At 44.0% G+C, this 25,330-nt stretch overlaps 1 protein-coding gene across 3 annotated transcripts in view; it reads right to left on the bottom strand.

Annotated features, from left to right (window-relative positions):
• The window catches only part of SPECC1L (sperm antigen with calponin homology and coiled-coil domains 1 like), a 123,353-nt gene that overhangs the window by 26,557 nt on the left and 71,466 nt on the right, over positions 1-25,330 (bottom strand). For all 3 annotated transcript variants that reach the window (XM_081252206.1, XM_081252208.1, XM_081252207.1), the window contains 3 exons: positions 15,662-15,745; positions 13,056-13,212; positions 10,580-10,682 (listed from right to left, as the gene is read on the bottom strand). In XM_081252206.1, coding sequence (XP_081108332.1) covers positions 10,580-10,682; positions 13,056-13,212; positions 15,662-15,745 — 344 coding nt within the window. The remainder of the gene's footprint in view (positions 1-10,579; positions 10,683-13,055; positions 13,213-15,661; positions 15,746-25,330) is intronic.

The raw sequence follows: 25,330 nt of genomic DNA, 5'->3' as shown, positions 1-25,330 counted from the left end.
GAATTCCTAATTTCAGCTGTTGTATTTTTTTAATTCTAAAATTTCCATCTGATTCTATTTTATAGATTCCATTTCTCTGGTAAAATTTTCTTTCTCTTCATCTATTTTCTTGAACACATTAATCAGTTATTTTAAAGGCCTAATCTAAGTATCTGGATCACCTGAAGTTTCTCCCTATATTACTTATTATTTCCCTTGATTTTCAGTCATTTGATCATGTTTACTGGCACGATGTATTTCTGATGGACTGCGAGACACTAGATATCAGAATATAAGGGGCTGGATGGTACCATCTCCCTGCAGAAAGGTTTTAAGTTTCTTCTGGCAGCTGAACACCTCGATGTAGCAGGTGAAAGTTCTGATGCTGAATTTCAAGCTGGCCTTTTCCAGTTAACCTTTATCTGTAAGGCACAGTTCTTTTGAGGGCTCTACTGAACTCCCAGGATGTCTGCCAGGGTCACTCCTCCTTGGCTGGTCTTGAACTCTTGGTTTTTTTCTTCCTGGTACCAGGAGAACAAAAGCCGTGCTGAAGTCTCTATCCTCTCAGCAGCAGATTTCTGCTGAAGTTCTCCAGGTCCACCTCCACGCATCTTAGCATGCGACAAATACCTTGAGGACAAGAGCTAAGTCAAATGTTGAGTTCACTACTCTGAGACTGTCTTCTCCCTGGGATTTAGGACTCTTAAATCTCTGTTGCCTTAGTAGCTCCAAATTCAGATTTTAGTGTCCCTCCTCAGTGACTCTGAAACAAGCTCTGGACCACTGCTTTCTGTTTGGTCTCTGACGCATGCCAGGAGCTGGCAAATGCTCCAAGGGTTGAAAAAGGCAGTGTAAACAGAAGCTCAACTCAGTGTGATCTCTTTCTCCCTGCAATCTTGGCTCCTGCCAAATTTGTCCCAGCTGCCTTCATTAGTCCCCAGTGCCTTCACAGACATATATATATATATTTGCATTTTAAACAAAATAGTTCTCAGCAGAGTTTGATCTGATAACCTATCATAACCATACACAGAAGTCCATATTGAGTTTTAATTACTAATGCATATTTCACTGACTAGTCCCACAAGCTTCCAGAAACAGGAACTCCTTTCTATTTCCTGATTTCTGCTTCAATGCCCAGCACACTACCTGACACAGAGCTTAGTATGTATTTGATAAATTAATTTCTATATTAGGAAATATTGCTAGAAAGCAAGTAAAGCATAGCACATAAAAACATCACTTTTAAACCATTCAAGTCCATCAATTCTTCTGATTCCATTAACCTCCACTAAGAAATGTACAATCTTTCCTCCTTTGGCCCAAGCACTAATGAGCAAATCCCTCAATAAAACTGTGCATTCTTAATGTTATTTGAGATTACATTACCTCAGGCAGTACTAAAAGCTTTTGCCCATTTATTAAAACTATTTTGTACTAGATTAAGTGATTTCATTATCCTTTGGATTAACTAATCCATCTCTAGGCCTGGTATTTTATCAGAAAACAATGAGATTTCAAAGTAAAGCTCTCTTAAGTTAACCTTTAGCTCCTTGATGGTATTCAATTAGGTTTTCCCAGAGCAAGAAAACAACAGTACAACAGAAGCTGTTAAATATAAAATTTAGAACCAAAGAAAAGTATACTGAAAGTACGAGTTATTTTCCTTATTACCTGGTTAGTCTCATACCATCAATCTTACATTGTTAATCCCTAAAGAAACAGTCAAAGAACTGGAGTAGCTGCCTCTGGGAAGCAGAATTTACAGAGGTGACGGTATAGGACAGCGGAGCATCACTTCTCTCCATAAGCACTAAAGAACTATTAGAGGTATCTATATATTTGAATTAATTAAAAAACACAATTATAGGGCTTCCCTGGTGGCTCAGTGGTTAAGAATCCGCCTGCCAATGCAGGGGACACGGATTCAAGCCCCCGTCTGGGAAGATCCCACATGCTGTGGAGCAACTAAGCCCACACGCCACAACTACTGAGCCTGTGGTCTAGAGTCTGCGAGCCACAACTACTGAGCCCACGTGCCACAACTACTGAAGCCCGTGTGCTTAGAGCCCGTGCTCCGCAACAAGAGAGGCCACAACAATGAGAAGCCCACACACCACAACGAAGAGTAGTCCCTGCTCGCCACAACTAGAGAATGCCCGCGTGCAGCAACGAAGACCCAATGCAGCCAAAAATAAACAAATAAAAAAAAATTAAAAAATTAAAAAAAACCCACAATTGTATACAAGCTGAGGCACTGATTAAAAAAGAAGAAAGACTCAATCCTTAAAGCAATAGTTCTGAAGGCTGTCTGTGATGTCACAGACTCATGGCTCAGCCTTGAGGGAGTCACTGATCCTGGCAGGGGTTCAGGCCCATATCTGTAAACCTGACGGTTTACTTAGATCGTCAAGTCCCCTTCAAAGGTAATATTCTAGTATTCTAAAACTTCAGTGAATAATTGGTGGCAGGGCGCAATTTAAAAGAGAAAAATGTATTTGTCAGATAAAAGGCCAACTCACAAGGGCTTGTTTTATAATGGATGGTTAATGAAATTACAGTGATTAGTACAATTATTTTAGGATGACTCTTAAGAGAGTTAGCGGAAGATGATATGAGTATTAGGGAATCTATCTCTGTTGATTAGACAGTTCCTACGACATAAAGCACGCGCAGTCCCAGCACTAACGATGCACTTGGGGCCTGAGAGTGCAGAATGTGCTAAGTGTCACGTAACAGCTCCTGCTCTAGTGAGCCAGTCCAGTGTCACAGCCTGCCCTCTCCTGCTGATTGTGGGAAGTCAGAGACCAAAGACTGGTCCCACACTGCTGGCTTCAAGGAGGGGTACGCACAACCATACTTACAGCTAGATAAGGAAAGGGCTCTGGCACTTCTTACGTGGCTCTTGACAAATTAAGAGCTCTATCAGATATATCTTTCAGCTTAAAAAGATTATGCATATAAAATTATGTCCAATTTTAACTCACAGACCTTGAAATAAAAGAACCAGCATCCTATCTACTTTTAAACAGCAAAACAGATACCAGTCTCACAGGAAACAAAAGCCAGACAAACAAAAAAGCCATACAAAGACATCATTACAAAAGTGTCCACAGGAAGTAAGGAAGGGGGGAAATGAGTTTGTAGCACAGACCGCCCAATGTATAAAAAGGTTTTTCTTTATGAATGGCTAACCATTCTGTTTTGCATTATATTTCCTCTTGCATTTTATGTACCCAGTAAACAAAAAAAAATTAAAATTATTAATTGGGCACCTTAAGGAATTGATTTGTGTGTGTTTTTTTAACTTAATACAATGTACCTTAAAATCACAGAATCAGAGAATTTAAGTGGAGGGGACCAAGAGACATTAGTTAAATCATTGATTTAATGCTTAAATTACCTCAATCAACTTGGTTACTTAATTTTTTTTTGTGGTATGCGGACCTCTCACCGTTGTGGCCTCTCCCGTTGCGGAGCACAGCCTCCGGACGCGCAGGCTCAGCGGCCATGGCTCACGGGCCCAGCCGCCCTGCGGCATGTGGGATCTTCCCGGACCGGGGCACGAACCCGTGTTCCCTGCATCGGCAGGCGGACTCTCAACCACTGCGCCACCAGGGAAGCCCTGGTTACTTAATTTTTAATCAACTTGCTACATGGCAAAATTCCATAATCAAGGGGGAGGCACTTTCTAATTATCTAAAATTACTCAATTTAAGGGTAATGGTCTAGGAAAATTTAAAGCTTATGTTACAAGATGACATGCAATAACATAGAAAAATAATACTTTTAAAATCCGTTAAACACATAGCATATGCTAGAAATGTGCACAACTGCCTCACTTAAGCTTCCATTTTACAGAGGAGGAAACTGAGGCCCAGAGAGTCTAAGTAATTTGCAAAAGGTCACACGTAAGAGGCAGAGCTGACATTCAAACCTTATCTGACACTCAAGTCCAAGGTCTTAATCACGACTCTATGTATGATTCTCACAGCATGGTCTATGGATCAAGTGCAATGCCTGTAAAAATGCAGATTCCAGAGTCTCCCAACGCACCTCTCAAATTATAAATCTTGAGGGTTGGTTCTCAGGAATCTGCACTTTTCCCACAATCTTCACAGGTTTTTGTATACAAGCCTGCGAACCACTGTTCTAAAAATGAACCTCCAAGGTATCCCATGACATTCAACATATAGGTTCAGACAGTCATTCAGCTCTGCCATGTGCAGGGCCTTCTGCTGGACGCTGGGAGGCAAAGACAGGCCCTTCTAAGGAGCTCACAGTCTAGAAAGGAAGACACACACACAAACCGACAACTTCAGTATCCTTGGGATATACCATGTGGGGTTCTGTAACACAGGGAAAATGAATTACAGATACAAAGACACACCCTCCCCTAAAAAAAACATGCCTTGATATACAGAAAGCACTCTGCCCTGGACTGGGTTCAAGTCAAGGAAGAACTAGGCTCCCGGGGCTCTGGGAGGAGGGGGTGCACATTAGGGATGAACCCTTGCGGGGGCAGAGCAGAACAAAGGCAACGTTGCACAGATGCTGACTTCGAAGCTGAAGGAGCAGACACTCCCCAGATGGAGGGGGTGAAGTGACAGGATGGGGGGCACCAGTGGCCAAGGTGTGATTGTGGAGAAGCTGATAAGACTACACAGGGGCCAGATCAACTGTAAGGGGTCTTGTTCTCCACACCAAGGATTTGAGGCTTTAACCAAACGGCAAAGGAGAAGCAGCTTAAAGAGAAATAACCAGATCACAATTTCAAACCACTTTGGCAGCCAAGTAAAAGACAGACAGGAGGGTGAGAAAATTACTTATGTCCATGTAAAGCCTTGGTACGCAGTGTGCACAGCAGCATCGTAAGTAATGGCCACGACGACCAGACGGCGTCAGCAGATGGGACGACAACAGGTGGTCCACAAGGTGGAATACTGTTCAGTCGTAAAAGGAGTGACACGTGGAGAACATGCTACAACATGGGTGAACTGTGAAAACATTATGCTCAATGAAAGAGAAAGCCACAGAGAACCACACGCTGTATAATTCCAGTGCCATGAAATGCCCAGAACAGGCACGTCTATGGAGACAGGAAGTAGATCCGTGGCTACCTACAGCAAATGGGGAGGGACTGCTAACAGGTACAAGATTTCTTTTCAGATTGATGAAAATTCTCTAAAACTAATTGTGGTGATGGCTGCACAACTCTGTGAAGACACTAAAATGTACATTTTTAAATGGGTGACCTGTATCTTATGTGCAGTATAGCCCAATAAAAAATGATGTTAAAGAAAAAAATGTAAAGGGTTGGGCAATACTGATTTATGCTCGAGATTTCAGTCCTCGATCAAATTAGGAGCCACAGCATTGATGTTCTTGCTACTTGGCAAAGCTGAGAGCATCAGTTTTATCCCTGCTTTCAGGTATGGAGGACTGAAGTCTTTTAGGATGGAGTTTTATGTCTGGCATCTTTCACTTAGCATAATATTTTTAAGATTCATCCATGTTGTAGCATGTATCAAAACTTCTAATCCATGAATAAAGGATCTTTCCATTTACTTAGATTTTAATTTCTTTCACAATGTTTGTAGTTTCCAGTGTACAAGCCTTGTATCCCCTTGGTTAATTTATTTCTAAGTCTTTTATTCTTTATTTTTATTTTATAGTGGAGTATAGTTGATTAACAATGTTGTGTTAGTTTCAGGTGTAAAGTGATTCAGTTATACATATAAATGCATCTATTCTTTTTCAAATTCTTTTCCCATTTAGGTTATTACAGAATATTGAGCAGGGTCCCCTGTGCTATACAGTAGGTCCTTGCTGGTTATCTATTTTAAATATAGCAGTGTTTACATGTCAATCCCAAATTCCCCGTCTATCTCTCCCTCCCACCCTTCCCCCCTGGTAACATAGGTTTGTTTTCTAAGTCTGTGAGTCTGTTTCTGTTTTGTAGTAAGTTCATTTGTATCATTTTTTAAGATTCCACATATAAGCGACACCATATATTTGTCTTCCTCTGACTTACTTCACTAAGTATGATAACCTCCAGGTCCATCCATGTTGCTGCAAACAGCATTATTTCACTCTTTTTAATGGCTGATAACATGCAATCGTACATACGTACCACATCTTCTTTACCCACTCATCTGTTGATGGACACCTAGGTTGCCTCCATGTCTCAGCAACTGTAAACAGCGCTGCAATGAACACTGGGGTGCATGTATCCTTTCGAACCATGCTTTTCTCCGGATATGTTAATATTATGTTGTTATTATTTTTGGCCACACCTCGCAGAACACAGGATCTTAGTTCCCCCACCAGGGACCAGGGATCAAACCCATGCCCCCTGCAGTGGAAGTGAGGAGTCTTAACCACTGGACCACCAGGGAATTCCCCCAGATATATTATTCTTTATGATGCTATTATAAATGGAAATGTTGTCTTAATTTCATTTTCAGAGTTTCATTGCTAGTATAGAGAAATTCAACTGATTTTTATATTGACCTTGTATCCTGAAACTCTGCTGGATTTGTTTAGTAGCTCCAAAGGTTTTTATGTGAATTCTTGAAGGTTTTCTAGATAGCAATCATGTCATCTGCAAATAAGACACAGTTTTACTTCTTTTCTTCTTCTTTTTTTTTTTTTGCGGTACGCGGGCCTCTCACTGTTGTGGCCTCTCCTGTTGCAGAGCACAGGCTCCGGACACGCAGGCTCAGTGGTCATGGCTCACGGGCCCAGCCGCTCCGTGGCATGTGGGATCCTCCCGGACCGGGGCACGAACCCGTGTCCCCTGCATCGGCAGGCAGACTCTCGACAACTGCGCCACCAGGGAAGCCCCCTACTTCTTCCTCTTCAATGCCTTTTTTTCTTTCTCTTGCCCAGCTGCCCTAGCGAGAACTTCCAATAAAATGTCAATAGAGGGCTTCCCTGGTGGTGCAGTGGTTGAGAGTCTGCAAAAAAAAAAAAAAAATGTCAATAGAAATGGTGAGAGTGGGTATCCTTTCCTGTTCCTGATCTTGGGGGACAAGCACCTAGTCTTTTACCATTAAGTACGATGGTAGCTGTGGGTTTTCACAGATACCCTTTATCAGGTTGAGAAAGTTCCCTTCTATTCCTAGTTTGTTGAGTGGTTTTTTTTTTTTTTTTATCATGAATGGGTTTTGAATTTTGTCAAACACTTTTTCTGCATCCACTGAGATGATATTGTGTTTTTTTCCCTTTATTCCACAACATGGTGTATTACTTTAATTTTCATATGTTGAACCAACTTTGCATTCCTGGGATAAATCCAACTTGGTCATGGTGCACAATTCCTTTTATTTGCTGCTGGATTCTGTTTGTCTGTATATTTTATTGAGGATTTTTGCATAAGAAATATTGGTCTGTAGTTTTCTTGTGATGTCTTTTTCTGGCTTTGTTATCAGGGTAATACTGGACTCACAGATGAATTAGGAAATGTTCTCTATTCTATTTTTGGAAGAGTTTGAGAAAGACTGCTGTTAATTCTTCTTTTAAACGTCTGGTAGAATTTACCAGTGAAGCCATCAGGCCCTGGGCTTTTCTTTGTTGAAAGTTTTTTTTTTTTTTTTTGCAGTACACGGGCCTCTCACTGTTGTGGCCTCTCCCATTGCGGAGCACAGGCTCCGGACATGCAGGCTCAGTGGTCATGGCTCACAGGCCCAGCTGCTCCCCGGCATGTGGGATCTTCCCGGACCGGGGCACGAACCCGTGTCCCCTGCATTGGCAGGCGGACTCTCAACCACTGCGCCACCAGGGAAGCCCTGTTGAAAGTTTTTTGATCACTAATTCTGTTTCTTTAGTTGCTATACGTCTACTCAGATTTTCTTTCTTTTTAAAGATTTTTTTTTGATGTGGACCATTTTTAAAGTCTTTATTGAATTTTTTGGTTACAATATTGCTTCTGTTTTATGTTTTGTTTTTATGGCAGCGAGGAATATGGGATCTTAGCTCCCTGACCAGGGATCGAAACCGTACCCCCTGCGCTGGAAGGTGAAGTCTTTAACCACTGGACCACCAGGGAAGTCCCAGATTTTCTTTCTTCTTGAGTTATTTTTAAATTAATTAATTAATTAATATTTTTGGCTGCATTGGGTCTTCGTTGCTGCGCACATGCTTTCTCTAGTTGCAGCAAGTGGGGGCTACTCTTCGTTGTGGTGGGCTGGCTTCTCATTTCAGTGGCTTCTCTTGTTGCAGAGCACGGGTTCTAGGCATGCGGGCTTCAGTAGTTGCGGCGCATGGGCTCAGTAGTTGTGGCACATGGGCTTAGTTGCTCCACGGCATGTGGGATCTTCTGGACCAGGGCTCAAACCCGTGTCCCCTGCATTGGCACGCGGATTCTTAACCACTGTGCCACCAGGCAAGTCCTTGAGTTAATTTTTATAGTTTGTGTATTTCGAGGTATTTGTCAAATTCATCTACGTTAAACAATTTGTTGGTATACTGTTCACAGTATTCCCTTTTAATCCCTTTCATTTCTATAAGGTCATTAGTAATGTCCTCTCCTTTATTCCTAATTCTAGTAATTTTAGTCTCCTCTTTTTTTTTTTCCTTTGTCAATCTAGGTAAAGATCTGTAGATTTGCTGATCTTTTCAAAGAACAAACTTCTGGTGTCACTGCTGTTCTCTACTGATTCTTCTATCTCCTTTATTTCTGCTCTGACCTTTATTATTTCCTTCCTCTGACTGCTTTAGGCTTAGTCTGCTCTTCTTTTTCTACTTTCTTCACGTTGACGGTTAGATCATTGATTTGAGATTTTTCTTCTTTTTTTTTTTTTATCTTTTGGCCACACCACACAGCATGTGGGATCTTAGTACCCCGACCAGGGATCAAACCCACAACCCCTGCATTGGAAGAGCGGGGTCTTAACCACTGGACCGTGAGGGAAGTCCTGAGATTCTTCTTCTTTATAAAGGTAGGTGTTCACAGCTATAAATTTCCCTGAGAGCTGCTTTTCAGCATCTCCCATAGTTTTGTTATGTTATGTTGTGAATTTTCCTTCAGTTATTAATTTCTAATTTCATTCCATTGTAATCAGAAAAGATACTTTGTGCAATTTCAATCTTTTAAAATTTATGAAGATTTGTTTTATTACTCAACATACAGCCTATCCTGAATGTTCTACGTGCACCTGAGAAGAATACATACTTTGCTGTTGTTGGATAGAGTGTTCAACAGATGTCTCACAGGTCTAATTAGTATATAGTTCATGTATATAGTATATGGTTCAAATCTTCTATGTCCTTGCTAGGTTCTTCTATCTAGCTGTATCCCAATCATTTACTTCTTTTTTCTTTTTTTTTTTTGGGCTAAGCAATTATTTTATAAGTGTACAGTTCAGTGGCATTAAGTACATTCACATGGTTGTGCAACCATCACCGGCATCCATTTCCAGAACTTTCTTCATCTTGAAAACTGAAACTCTGTACCCTTTAAACAATAAATCCCCATTACTCCCTGCCCCCAGCCCCTGGCAACCACCATTCTACTTTCAGTCTCTATGAATGTGACTATTCTACGGAGTTCATATAAGTGGAATCCTATAATATTTGTACTTCTGTGTATGGCCCATTTCATTTAGCATAATGTCATGGAAGCAACCTAAATGTCCATCGACAGACGAATGGATAAAGATGCAGTACATATATATGATAGAATACTACTCAGCCATAAAAAAGAATGAAATAATGCTATTTGCAGCAACATGGACATAGAGATTATCATATTAAGTACGTCAGAGACAAGTATCATATGATATCACTTATGTGTGGAATCTAAAAAAATGATACAAATGAACTTATTTACAAAACAGAAACAGACTCACAGACATATAAAAACAAACTTACTGTTACCAGAAGGGATACAGTATGTGTGTGTTGTTGGGGGGGGGGATAAATTAGGAGTTTGGGATTAGCAGATACTAACTACTATATATAAAATAGATAAACAACAAGGTCCTGCTACATAGCAAGGGGAACCATATTCAATGTCTCATAGTGACCTATAATGGAAAAGAATCTGAAAAAGAATAGAAATATATATATATATGTATAAATGAATCACTTTGTTATACACCTAAAACTAACACATCATAAATTAACTACACTTCAGTTCTTAAAAAAGGGTTAATAAAAAAAAGAGAGAGAGAAAGAGAGAGAGACTGACAGGGCAAGAAAGGAGAGGCTATAAAACAGTCCAGATGTGAAATGACAGGGCACAAAGACAGCCCAGTGGGAAGGGGAAAAAGCTAAGAGAAAACTTTAAACATATCAATGATAAGTAAAATCTTAATTTAAAGTAAAATAAATATATTTTCACTCTTAGTCCAGATGAGGCCTTAACAAAAGCAATTAACTGGGACTTAAATGATAAAGTGCTACAACAGCTGAACAAGAATATTGTAAAGGTTAGCTGCTCTGGAAAGGTAAGAAACTTATTTCATCCAAGGGATACTCCACCACGTTCAGGGTAGACCTGGAACCCAGTGCAGGACTCGTCACTGCTCAGGTGAGCTGCGCCATCAGCACCTGGCGTGGCAGCTGCTCCCCTGGGACAAAAGAACCATGGGGCTACCTGATAGCCTTCGGTTTTCTTCTGACACCACTTCAGCAAGGCGTTCCTCTTGGATCCTCCATATTCTCTTGCCAATGCCGAGAGAGGGTCCTTCCTTTCTTCCCTGATAAGTGAAAATAAGGAACCCAAGTTGAAATATTTTATTTGAGCACCCTTCTAAACCAGAAATCCAACAAACACAGCAGAACATTTGAACAGAACAAACGCACACTCGGAGGCATCCAATGGCATGATGTACCTTCACCCGTTGGATTTTGCCTGTTAATTTTTATGGGTCCCACAGACCCACCACCATCAGGGGGCTCTGCCATCTGTATGGGGCTCTACTCATTATCCACACGGAAACTGGCAAAGATTCAGCACCACTGCATCTTGGGTTCCTTATTTTCACTTAGGGAAGAAAGGAAGGACCCTCTCTTGGCACAGCACCACTGTGCCAGGCCATGTGCATGTGCTGGGCAGGGCGCAGTGAGCAACACAGAGACCCTGCCTCTCAAGGAACTTCAGAGTTTACTACAGGACAGACCAACTACAGAAGCTTGGTGGGGGTGGGGTGGAAATCAATGGCTATACATTACTCATTTCTTAAAATTATATGGAGGGAACTTTAGGGCACTGTCAACTGCCTTGGAGGCAGAAGAAATATCCTGCCCCAGACCAGACACTGAATCAAAAAAGATTTTGTGATCACCCTGGCAATGGAGCAGGGGAGGCATACAACCCACTCCTCCAGTACCCAATCCTTCCTTCCAGAAACTATTCTAGAAGCAGAACAGAATACCAAGGAGCACTCTGTAAAACAACCTGTTCCTTGACAAGCAGCACACTCTTAAAAGCCTGGTCTAGGGGCTTCCCTGGTGGCGCAGTGGTTGAGAGTCCGCCCGCCAATGCAGGGGACACGGGTTCGTGCCCCGGTCCGGGAAGATCCCACATGCCGCAGAGCGACTGGGCCCGTGAGCGATGGCCACTGGGCCTGTGCGTCCGGAGCCTGTGCTCCGCAACGGGAGAGGCCACAGCAGTGAGAGGCCCGCGTACTGCAAAAAAAAAAAAAAAAAAAAAGCCTGGTCTAATTTTTAGTGATGACTGCACAAGTGGAGATTCTAGCCCTACGACCCATACACTTAACAGTCCAGTAACTGTCCTAGAGGTTATGATGTTACAGGTGGCTTACTATTATTCTGTCCATATTCATCCTACAAAGTATGGTAGGAAACCAAAGAGCACACATGTAGAACTGAAGCTTTTCCAAGTGAGAGGTGCACTGAAATAGCACCAATTTTTATTTAGAACCACAAGTAAAATATGAAAATATTTCAACTTGCAGTTAGACTGCTGTCTTGAAGAAATATACTTTTATGTTTGTGTACCTGACCACCAGATTGCTGCCCTGATTTAAAGGGTACAAAGAAGTTTGTTATAACACCACTGATCACAGGAAATGAGAACGAAGATAAAGGTGAGATACGTGAATGAAAACAAAAGGGCAAGCCAAAAAAAGCCCCCAAAACCTCTATTACGCTCAAAATAAAAGTAACTACTACAATCACTGTGAAAGGTTTCCTCTAGTTCACATAGGCCATTTTGTTATAGAAACAGCTTAAAAAGCATCAAAGACGAGTAAAGTCTATGGGCACAATGAGAAGCTGCAGCAAAGAGCCTCCTAGAGCAGAGGGTGCTCTCCTGTAACATCTTCACTGTAAGACAAGGAAGCTAAGGCCAGGAGACACCTTGTGAAGGCTCACAACTTCTAAGAGGGGTACCAGGAAGAGTGGGGGCCCTGCCCACCAGCACGGACAATGCTCCCCCAGGCTTGGCCAGGGCGGCATGAGCCGCACTCTCCACTGCACCCGACCTGCCTGACCCGCACTGAGTACGGGACCACTCTTCTAAGAGGTCGGTCCCCGAGAGGCAGGGTTTTTAAAGTGAGCATATAATTTGAGTTTGAGACACCAAATATTCCACTTTTACTCAAACTTGTAAGTCAGTATACAGTAAAGTTCTGAAACCCACTCCCATCCCTCCTTCAGTTCGTGTTCAGCCTTCCTGCACACTCACTGGAGTCACTGACCCTGCCAGTAACGCTCACCTTCCTCCCGGTCCACCACCCTCAAGGCCTCGCTCGAGTTCCCCTCTTCCAGCCTCCCCAACACTCCATCAACACCCTATTTTCACTAAACTTACTTTTGTACTCAGCTGTTCTCTACTTGAAAAAACCAAAACCAAAAAACCCCACAAAAAACAAAAACACCAGCTGCTTGGGGAAAATAATTATCTCTTTTACTTTGCTTTACTTTTTTACTTTCAAATCATCTTTCCCAATTCTAGGCATAGAAGACTAGATCAGAAAACACTAAATAACACATAAAGAATGAAAATACATCAGTGCTCGAATGCCATTACTTTATAACCTGATCATTTAATTTCAAAAGGCCAGGAACAGCAGGCATGAAATGCACCAGTACTAACTGTCCTCTACCTTATCCGGCTTCGAGTGGTGGGGGTCACGGAGGCCGTGGGGGAGGAGGACAGGGACAGCTGTGGCGACGTGGCACCAATGGCCATGAGCGAGGCAGGAGACGCGCCCTCAGGTGCAGAGACATCTCGCTTCATCTCTTCACTGCTTCGTCTGGACACTGAGTGTAAGAAACAGCCATTATGCAATTTATAGCAAAAACATTTTAAGCTGAGTTCTTGAGACATCTTCTTCAGCAGGTCCCCAAAAGAGCAGAAATTATCATACAGGAGGAAAACCTAACATTCTCTTTAACTTACTGATAACTTGAAAGGTTTTTTTTTTCCATTTTAAAAAACTGTAGGGGGCTTCCCTGGTGGCGCAGTGGTTGAGAATCTGCCTGCCAATGCAGGGGACACGGGTTCGAGCCTTGGTCTGGGAAGATCCCACATGCCACGGAGCAACTAGGCCTGTGAGCCACAACTACTGAGCTTGCGCGTCTGGAGCCTGTGCTCCGCAATAAGAGAGGCCGCGACAGTGAGAGGCCCGCGCACCGCAATGAAGAGTGGCCCCCCTTGCCACAACTAGAGAAAGCCCTCGCACCGAAATGAAGACCCAACACAGCCAAAAATAAAAATAAATTAAAACAAACAAACAAACAAACCAAAAAAAACTGTAAAAAAGGTAGTTGTTGAAATATGCACAGAAGCCCACATTCCCTGAAGGCAAGGAGTGTGTCTCATCCACCCTTAACACTCAAAGCACCCACCTGGCTCACAGTGAGTCCCCCGCAAACCTGCGTTCAACTACAAACACGACCAAAGCCAAAGGCTAATGAAAGCAACATTCACTCTCAACCAAAATCAACACAACCCTTCTGAACATGGCCAAAAACACTGTTGAAGAGACAGAAAGGAAGGATACTTTGTTACAGGGCCACACTTAATTCTGGGTCAAGATTTTTTTTTTGGCTGCCTTGGGTCTTCGGTGATGCGCGTGGGCTTTCTCTAGTTGCGGCGAGCGGGGGTTACTCTTTGTTGTGGTGCACGGGCTTCTCATTGCAATGGCTTCTCTTGTTGCAGAGCAAGGGTTCTAGGCGTGCGGGCTTCAGTAGTTGAGGCGCATGGGCTTAGCTGCTCCACGGCATGTGGGATCTTCCCGGACCAGGGATAGAACCCATGTCCCATGCATTAGCAGGTGGATTCTTAACCACTGCGCCACCAGGGAAGTCTGAAGCCACGTTTTAAAAAACATGAATCAATGAAACAGAAAAGCAAAAGGTGTCGTGTCAAGTCAACTACCGAGAGATAAGAACAATCAGGAAAGTCCTATTTTGAAAGTGTAAGGTACTACGCCTTGTTGGAATTACGAAAGTCCTGAGAACTGGGAGGTGGAAGCAGCCATTGCAGCCGTTGAAAACGGAGCCACAATAGAAGCGGCTTTCTGGCCACGATGACGTGAGACGAGAGACAAGGTTCCTGACCTCAGAGTCTCTCACCTCAGATGATGTTGGATGCGAGGGAGCCATTACTGCATCATCCTGGGCTGGCTGTAATGCAATCGTGCCAAACACCAGTAATTTCCCCCAGATGACTGGAACTGCACCCTTTCATTGGCTAAATGTCTCTTGATGATTTTAGGATAGCCACAGCAGACTATAACTGGGCAACAGCTAAGAGGTGTGTTTAAAGATCGAGAGGAGACATGCTTTCTCCTATTACAAGATCTTATCAGAATGATCCACTTGCATATTTGACATAATTTTATAATTATTCTGCCTTTTCCTTTCAATGTCAGATCTCTGTATGCCTTAAATCGGCAGTTTCTTTTAAGTGGTATGCTAGGAAATTGGATGAGAACACCTTTGATAATTTTATATCAAACAGAGGGAACAGACTGAGAAAGAATTGGAAGAACTCTGTTACAGGAAAAGGCTCTGGATCTGGGCTTTGCGGGTGGTGATTTTGGCTGGACTTCCCACTGATTTAAAGACCCAGCTAAGATGTACAAAAACTGTACTAACTTAAATCCACATACAAGTGGGACATTAACCACTGGAGGCAGGGTTATAGGAATCTCTCCTTTCCTGGTCCAATTTCTAGTTGAGCTATTAAGGGTTAAAAAAAAAGGCCACAAGGGGAAAATAATATGAACACTGATAAATTGAAGAGAGCTCTAGGAGACCGAAAAAGTAAGCCCATCAAATTCATCATTGTAAAATGGCTATAACACTGGAAAAATCTGGCTTCTGGAGAACTTTTGGTGTGCTCTGAAATAACCCTTCAAAAACAGTCATGACACATCTTGGGATACATATTTTAACCTTTCACAGTTATGCAACTTTGTATGAACCTATATTTTCAGTATATCTTCTAACCCACTCTAGGCACTTAATGAACACCTGTTAAGTGAATGGAACTATCTAGCTCTTATTTTTTATTTTTTAAATCAGGGCCACGAAATGTGATTTCTATGAAATGTGTAAGATACAATAGGGGAAATTCAGAGTGAAAAACAATCAACGAAAGAGGCAAGTAAGGTTAAATAAACCTAAAGAGAAAGTACTTGGTACCATCACTAAAACTTCTGGAAGAATCTTTTTAAAATAAATTTCAGATAAAAAGTATTACCTGAGATGGTCTTGGCACTTTCCATGGCAGGTACTCTCGGCAGAGAAGCAGGTCGGCTGGTTGAAGATGTTCTTAGTAGATGCTCTGCACAGGGTGGAAAGTGTCACAGTAAAGAGACCTGACCCTGAACTTCAAGAGGCAAAGGCAGCAGGAAGATGAGTTTTGCTCCCTTTGCCCCTGAGGCTCGTCTGTCCCTCCTTCCCATCCAGGACACCTCAACGGCTCCCCACAGAGTCCCTTATACAAAACAACTCCCGTAGACAAGGACCAAGGGAAAACATCTCATTCAACTTTTATTTCTAGGGATGAGACATGCAACACATATGAACACTTCTAAACCACCGACTGCTACTTACCTCTGATGCAATTCAACCAAAATTCCAAGATCCCCCACTGCATCTAGGTCTAAAAGTACAAACTAAATCAAAGCCTTGCCCTGTGTGCCTACAGTTAGTGGAGGAGCCATACGTGTCTACAACCAGAGAGAAGTCAGGATGGAAACTGGAACAAGAGAATGATAAAGCACTATCAAGCCACAGAGAGGGATTTCCCTGGTGGCACAGTGGTTAAGACTCTGTGCTCCCAATGCAGGGGGCCCGGGTTCGATCCTTGGCCCGGGAACTAGATCCCACTTGCATGCCGCAACTAAGAGTTCACAACTAAGGAGCCGGCAAGCTGCAACTAAGACCCGGTTCAACCAACCAAATAAATAAATAAAAAGAAAAGATCTATCAAGCCACAGAGGTAGAAGCCATTTGCTTCGACTTCAGGCATCGGGAAGCCTTCAGCAGCATAATGACATAGATTTGTCTGTCAGACGGCTGGCTTCACTAGAGGAGAACAGGGCTGGGGAACAGTATTCAGCCAGACGACATTCAGAGCAGAGGTAGAAGGACATTCAAGTTAGAGGACAATAAATCCCAGCGTGGCTGAACCACGGGGCAGGTGGGGAACAGAGAGGGCAGCAGGGGGATAGCTCTAAAGCGGGGATGTGGCTAACTGACAAGGGCCTCACTGCCTGGCATGTGGACTTCAGTCTGAGGGCAGTGAGGACCCTCAGGAGGGACACAACCAGATCCTGCCTCCCCGTCAAGGGCACAGCTCCGCCTGTTCTCGCTGAACACAGGCTGGGTTGGAGTCTCTGCGGTTCCCCGAGCCTTGGCACAGTGGTTCCCTCGCCCCTTCAGCCCGGCCAAATTCACCAGCCTTTGGGCCCAGTCTGACACCCCTTCCTCAGCACCTGCTCCCCACAATGGGTGCCCCAGACACAGGCCAGCCCGCCTCTGACCTCGGTGACGAGCCCAGCGAGGCTGTCACCAGGCCAGGACGACAGGCAAGGAAGGCTGGACATGTTCCACCTGGTCCGGTGTGTCAGGGACATGTGATGGGGCTGGGCTGAGTGAAGACAGTTAGTCCTATCTGAGAGCAAACACACTCGACGGGGAAAGGCGGGATCAACCAGACACCAGTCAAACAGCCCTGTCAGCACTTCGTTTTAAGAATTAACAATTTAAAAACTACTCCCTCTCAGAATATCATGATGTCAAAAGTAATGGCCTATCACAGTATCTTTCAAGGAGAGCACATCTTTCATGCCAAAATGTGTTTTCTAAGCGTGTGAGGACTGTGTGGTTGTGATCACACAGCACTCTGGAGGGAGGCTCCAGAAGACAGGACTCACACAGCCCATAGCCACTACGCCTTTCTTATCCTGAACCAACAAAGCCTCGGTGCAGAGCCCACCAGCAAGCATCGGTCAAAATTCTGAACCCTGTGGTGCTTGCACTCGTCTTCACAGGAAGAGCACATTATGCACAAAGACTGACTGACAAAGCAAAGTTCGTGGAACATGGAAAGAGTAGGAAATAGGAGTCAACATTTTAAATTTAGTCCAAATGTCCACTTCACAGTTACGAAACTGGTCATGTCCCTGAAGCCTTCATCTCCCAAAGAACACAGCACATGAGGAGGGACAGGTTATAGAGACACACGGGTCAGAACAAGGAGGGTGCCAGCCGAGAACAAGCGAGAGGCGCTCCATCTCCGTCTCTGCCACTGGGCACACGGAAGGCGCGCGACTGAGGCACGGTGCACGGACCTGTCGCCCACCCAGTGCAGCCTGCTCTCACTGCATGTCTAAGGATCCAAATCTGTCTCAACTCAGTAGACAGTCCCTGGCACAGGCCAACGCTGCCCTTCTGAGAAGGTACAAAAAGGCACTGTTCAGAGGCACCTTCTAACGGGCAAAGCGCTGCCTGCTGCTCCGGGTGGTGTTCTCACTGCTGCCCGCGACACCAGCCACGGAACGAGCACATGCCCCTCTGCTGCTGCAGCAGCGGCTAGATTACAGCTTCACGTCAAACTGCCGGCGAATCCCTCTTTGGGAAATAAAATTAGTGTGTCACAATCAGATGTGGCAGGCAGGAGAGAGCTGACGTTACAGTAATCAGGTCTACTCTATTGCCATATGGAGCTATTCTTGTCTTTAATCCATTCATTAAACAAAAACCACTTGGGTGTCCATGACTTGCCAGGCAAAGGTCAGAGAAAGGAGGAAAGAAGGCAGCAACTTGCCCTCCTGGAACTCGGAGTCTACGGTGAAAGCCAGAGATTTCAAAAATCGCTGCGCGTGAGGGATGCAGGAAAGAAGCAGTACAAGGGGCTCTGGGAACACAGCAGGGGATGTGACCTGCTCCTGAGAGGAGGTCCGGAAAGGCCTCCTCGGGAAACAACATCTCAGTTAAGACTAGAAGGATAATTAATAGCTTTTATACGGGCAAAGGAGAGCGTGTTCCCAGCACAGTGTTCAGCAAACACCAAAGGAAATCTAGGACAGCAGTGCTGTGAGGGCTGGCGAGGCTGGAAGGCCAAAGCAGGCCAGGCTGAAGAGTGTGGCCTTCACCCACTGGCAACATGGAGACAGTGACGGTGTCTCGGGTGGACATCCTTCCAGCTGCAGGGGGTGGGAGGGCAACAGTGCATGCAGGGTGATGAGTTATACCCAGAGCAGAGAGCAGACAGCCTGGACCCAGGTGGTACCAGGGGAGATGGGAGAAGTACATGGATTCAAGGGCTCTTCAATGAGGCAGAATCAACCCACTTGCTGACCACCTGGAAATGGTGGAGATAGAAAGGAGGTTCCACATACAGAGATAAGAGAGAAGAAGAGGACTCTGGGAGGGAAAGAGATGAGGACACATGCAATTTGAGGACCCGATGAGATATCCAGGGAAAGATGTGGAGTGCAGGTTTGATCCCTAGTTGGGGAGCTAAGATTCCACATGTCTCGGGGCCAAAAAATCAAAGCATAAAACGGAAGCAATATTGTAACAAATAAAGACTTTAAAAATGGTCCACATCAAAAAATCTTTTATAAATAAATAAATAAATAAATAAATAAATAAATAAATAAAGTAAAAAAAATAAAAATAGGAGCCTAAGGATTTCCCTGGCAGTCCAGTGGTCAGGACTCTGCGCTTCCACCACAAGGGGCATGGGTTCGATCCCCGGTCGGGGAACTAAGATCCTGCAAGCTGCGTGGTGTGGCCAAAAAAAACACAATAAAAAAAAATTTTTTTTTTAAAGATTCTTTAAAAAAATAAAAATATGAGCCTAAATACCCAACTTCTGCTCATTGAGGAGTAGTTCCAAACGGACCAATGTTCCTGCTGAAAATAACTGTGACATCTTGAAAACAAACAAACATCAACTACTTAAAAGCAGTGAAGAGAAACTAAAAGCAGGCAGAAAATGAAAGAAATCTGCATCTGGAAGGAACTGGCACCGGGTGAGTTTCCTAGTTTTATGACTATAGGTGTGAGTGTAGGCCCCAGCTGAGGCCATACAGGGCAGCTGAAATTTGGTAGAAAACCCAGGGTCTTATCATTGCCTCGAAGAAGCAGAGGAGATATCTCAGGACCACCAAAGCTGCTGGAAAGCACGGGGGTTGGGGAAATACCAGAAAGGAAAGAGTCACAAATTTTGTATATAAACTCTGCTCGTATCCCACTGACCTCTGAAATCCACAAGCACTCAGATTCTAAGGAGTTGAATTAAGGAAAAATAGTTGAACAGGTATTTCAACTGAAGGAAAGAGGTTAGAGTTTGAGGTGAACCAAGTTAACTGCTTGCTAACAAAAACCAATTTTCTGCAGAGAAAAGAGACAGAATTCAGAATCTCTACAATGTATGATTCACACTGCCCAGAATACAATCCAAAATCACTAGACGTACAAAGAAAAAGAAAAAAGTGACTCATACTCAAAAAAGAAATGGAAACTCACCCAAAGATGACTTATATGTTAGAATTAGCAGAAAAGCATTTAAAGCAGCTACTGCAAATATGTTCAACATTATAAAGGAAAATATGTTCTCAACAAATGAATAGGAAATCTCAGCTGAAACTGCTGAGACCGTATGAGACATGCCCTTCCTGAGACGCAATACAAAGGACAGCCTAAAGCTGAAATTAGGGCAGACACAGAAAAATCCTCTGGAGCACCCGCCCCACTCTAAACACAAAGTATCACCAGAGCAACTGGAAGCCTGCTGTGCACTGAGGACATCACAGCAACAAAACTCAAACCCAGGGCTTCCCTGGTGGTGCAGTGGTTGAGAGTCCACCTGCTGATGCAGGGGACACGGGTTCGTGCCCCGGTCCGGGAAGATCCCACATGCCGCGGAGCGGCTAGGCCCGGGAGCCATGGCCGCTGAGCCTGCGCGTCCGGAGCCTGTGCTCCGCAACGGGAGAGGCCACAACAGTGAGAGGCCCACGTACCGCAAAAAAAACAAAAACAAAATTAAAAAAACCTCAAACCCAGCCCAGCTCCTGAGCAGATTAACTCAAACTCCCACATTAAACACCTAGAAGGAAAGAGGTGCCCATGTCAAGGCATAAAACTGCTGTCCTACACAAGATTCCCAGCTTTCGACAATCATAAAATATACAAAACGCAAGAAAAAACAATACATCCAGCTCACTGCATCAAGGCAGCAAGTAATCAATAAGCCAGACTTGGACATGGCACAGATGCTGCAACTATCTGACAGGTCATTTAAAATAACTATGATTAATTATGTTAAAGCCTTGGTGGAAACAGCAGACAACATGCAACAGTTAACAATTTCCTATTTGATTTTCACTTATAGTTTCCACTTCTCTGCTGAAATTAGACAAATAAAACTGTGAGAACCACATCTCTGGTTCTCAACTGGGGCAGTTTTGCCAACATACCAATGTCTTGAGGCATTTTTGGTTGTCACAACTAGGGGAGTGGGGTGCTACTAGGACCTTACCAGCTAGTGGGTAGAGGCCAGGGATGCTACCAAACATCCCACAATGCAGCGAACAGAGAATGAATTTTATGCATATACTTTAAAAAAGAAAAATCAACCGGCATTGTGGGTGGGGGGGAATGAAATGCAAACTGTGATAAAACTAATCTAACTGTATTACAAAAGCTTGACCTAAAACCACAACGAGAGAGAGGTGAAAAAAGGAGCTGACCTAAGTAACTGTGAGAAGAATGTTGTTTCGAGTGGAGACTCTCAGGCTAAACACAAAAAGAACTGTACACAAACACTGCACTCTGGTACATTTGCTTCTCACAGGGTACGGTTTAGCAATTTTGAAACTACTGTACATGTATAAACTCATGATTTTTGATAGAGAAATAATCATCACGTGTGTACGTATGGGTTGGTACACATACATACAGTCTTCCTGGCTCTGTCCAGAGAGGAGCTGGAGGAGGTGAAACCTCAGTAGTAATGGGTACGCCTCGCACCCAGATCTCGTTTTTTAAATACTACTGATTCCATAGCTGGTGCAGGGGAAAAAACAAGCCTGGATCATCTGTGGTGCCCCAAAGTAAGAAAGTGCTTTGGCACTTTGGTGGGGTGGGGGATGAAAAGAGCTCCCAATGGTCAAAGTTGGAGTAACATGAGCAGCAAAATAAATAATAGTAATAGACTAACCCAAAGAATAAAATAAACATCCACGAGTCCATACTAATACAAATAAGGGCTATAAATACAACAATAAGTATAATAATATAACACAAATGATTCCTTACAGGAAGAATGAGGAAATAGAAAATCACCACTAGAGCACAGTACTAACTGCCGCAGGCAAAATGCACAAACAGATGCTAAAATCAGTGAGAGGAAGTTTAAGCAGGAATAGGATATTTATTATTCACTAGCAGACAACCACTTCAACCAAGTGATCCAGGTCACGTCACCAGTAACAGGGCACATCAACATCACGTGCCCCTGACGTGATGCACGTAGACGGGCACATCACCTTGTGCTGCCCTTCCCAGCAGTACGTAACCTCAGCCTAAGCAGGAGAAAACATCAGACAAGCCCATCGTGAGAGACATTTTAAAAAATAACTGACCAGTACTCTTTAAAGTGTCAAGGTTCTAAAAGACAGGAAGAGGGACAAGCTGCTGCAAAAGGGTGGAGACTCAAGGAGGTAAGACAACTCAGTGCAAACTGGGGTCCTGCGTTTGATCCTGGAACAGAAAAGGGACAGCAGTGGAACAGTCGGTGAGATCCAGAGACTGCACTTCAGTTAATAACATTTCCACGATATTGCTTTCCTACTTTTGATAACTGTTCTATGGTTATGTAGGTTGTCCACAAAAGGGAAGCTGGGTGAAGTATGTTTTGTTTTTTTTTGGCCTTGTGGCTTGCGGGATCTTAGTTCCCTGACCAGGGATTGAACCTGTGCCCCGTGCAATGGAAGTGTGGAGTCTTAACCACTGGACCGCCAGGGAAGTCCCTGCGTGAAGGATCTAAGAGAAGTCTAATACTTTTGTAACTCTTCTGCAAGTCTAAACTTATCTCAAAACAAAGAGTTGAGAGACAGAGAGAACACCTTAAACAAACAGTGCAATGCATGCTTATTGCAACAAGGTACTGACTGCAACTTACCTTGAAACGCATTTAAAAAAGATGAACTGAAGGAAAGATAGAAGGATGGATAAATATGTGATAAAGCGAATATAGCAAAGTGCCACAGAATCGAGGTAGTGAGATGCGGATATGTGACTTCTTTCCACTTTTCTGTATGCTTGAAATTTTACATAATAATATGGAGAAAATATGGGAGCCTAGACGGTTTGGTTTATCAAGACAAATACTAAGAACTACAGGGAAGGAAAGACCTTCGGAAGTGAACAGATACCCATTAGGCTATGAATACAGGAGGGTAGGATTTCTTTCTTTTTTTTTTTTTTTTTGCAGTACACGGGCCTCTCACTGTTGTGGCTTCTCCCGTTGCGGAGCACAGGCTCCGGACGCGCAGGCTCAGTGGCCATGGCTCACGGGCCCAGCCACTCTGCGGCATGTGGGATCTTCCCGGATCGGGGCGCGAACCCGTGTCCCCTGCATCGGCAGGCGGACTCTCAGCCACTGCGCCACCAGGGAAGCCCGGAGGGTAGGATTTCTATCTGAATTTCTGCTCGAAATTCCCCAGCTAGGGCTGGATCTAGGGCTGGGCCAGAATCTGACTTAGATCTACCCTTTGGAGAATGCAAATTGCTGTGAAACTTTTTAATAAAAGGTTCTTTTTATTTTAATTTAAAACAAAGATTTGGCTTTCTAGTAAAACCTCCTAACTTTGTATCACATTTATTACATGTACCTTCACCATAAATCAATTTTTTCAAAATACTGAATTTTTAAAAAGGTTTACATCTCTATCCTCAACACAATTTAGACAGATGATCACAAGAAGAATCTCTTTACAGAACATGACTATCCTTGGACTAATCAGCTTTCTCGGATCCCTGTACATCTGAGCTGATAACACCAACACGACGCTCAGGTCCCACTGACGCTGGGCAACCCCAGGCTCCCTAACCATCTGCATCGCCCAGCCGAGGTCTCTGCTTGCACTGGGCCTTCTAAGATCACTGTGCAAGGGGACAGTGGGGACAGTGAAGACCCTCCCAACTGCCTGTATCCATGTACCTGCTTAGGCTACAAACACCAACTCACATCCTATCTACAAAGATTCACCTGTCATGACCCAGACCACTAAATTCAACTGCCAACAATACCAACAAAAGAGCACTTGATTAGTCCATTTATAATAAGATCTCTGGTCTAAAACATTTTCCTGCAACTGACATACAAGCATGATGAAAAACAGAAAAAAACCACACCTTTTATAAAATACTTAACTGGAAAAACCAACAAATTATCCAATTTAAGTATAGTAGAACAAGAGGCAGCACTTTTCAAGTTTTCAGGAATGAAGCCATTGAAATTTTCAACCTGGAAATCACAGGCTGTGTTGTGTGACTTCGGCCAGGACAGAAGAGACAATCAGGGGAGAAAAGCACCTCCAGCAGAGCTCAGAACTACTCTCTTAACCAGCATGGAGAACCACGGTGGCTTTTTATGACCTAGAATCATTTGGTTGTTCTTAGTTTTGTAAGTGGTTTCTTTCCCTAGTGACTGTTTAAGATAAAAGGTTACACTATCAACAAATTCTCAGATACAAATTCACCCAAGTGTATTTCCCTCTCTCTTGTATTTGCAGTTTCAACTAAGCCCAGTTAAGGCACCAGAACAGACAGAAGTGGAGAATGTGGCCGGCACTTGCAGGCAGACTGCACACACAATGTGCCCAATGGTGTTATCATATGACCATTACCAGTAATAAAAAGAAGAGAGCCAAAGAGAGGTTTAATTCGGCAGAGCCTCAGAGACACCTAACACATTTTGTCTGTGTCTTCAATAACCTTGGCCCGCAGACCTTCCACACCCACTTTCCACCCACAAAGCCAGGGTAAGAGCAAAACTAAATGGTAATCTCTGCCCAGTTTCCCAAACTTGTCCCTTCCTAAGAATCACTTGGGGTGCTTGTGAAAATGAAGTTTCCAAGCTCCCTTCCTGGAGAGTCCATGTCAGCAGATCTGAGACGAGGCCCAGGATTCCACATTTTACCAAGTGACTCAGGTAAATCTTATCAACAGGTAAGTTTGAGAAACACCACTGGTGCTGGCAAGGTTTCCCCAGTATACCTTGTGCTGCTGTGGGCCAATCAAGATGAGTGGGGAAGGTAGCCTTGAAAGGGGAGAAGCCCCCTTCAGACGTAGTAACAGAGTGAGTAGAGACAGGAGAGAGAGGCCCCGGGCACAGCACCCCTCACAGGCCAGGCAGGAGGACCGAGCACAGGAGACGGAGGAGGAGATGCAGAGTGGGCATGAAGGACACCAGAAAGAACATCCAGGGGTGGGCAGGCTCAACACGGCCAGATGCTGCCCACAGCCACTAACACCGTGGGCCACAGCAGCTCGGGTGGACAGGAGAGGGTACAAAGCTGACCACAGGGGTAAGAGAGCCTTGGGAGAGGGAGCCAAGGCCCTGAGCTAGATGTTCACGATGACCCCGACTTACACAAGGAAATAGCATCCAAGAGGTCAGCAGCAGGACCCATGACCACACACACAATCCCCGGATCCATCTGGGGGCCAGGGCGGGAACTCGGCACAGATGTAAAGGGAGACTTTAAACCATCCACACTTGTTCCCTTAGCAGGAGCACCTTCCGAGGGGAGAAAAGAGCTCAGGCCACAGCTAACACAGGAACCAGAAGCTGAAGCCGGGATGGAAGGCAAGTCTGCAGGGGCAGTGGCAACAGCACCGTCCTGGG

The sequence above is a fragment of the Mesoplodon bidens genome, assembly GCF_964165515.1.
Source record: "Mesoplodon bidens genome assembly, chromosome: 13".
Taxonomy (NCBI): domain Eukaryota; kingdom Metazoa; phylum Chordata; class Mammalia; order Artiodactyla; family Ziphiidae; genus Mesoplodon; species Mesoplodon bidens.
The sequence above is the reverse complement of the archived record's forward strand: the minus strand, read 5'-3'. Positions and strand labels throughout refer to the sequence as shown.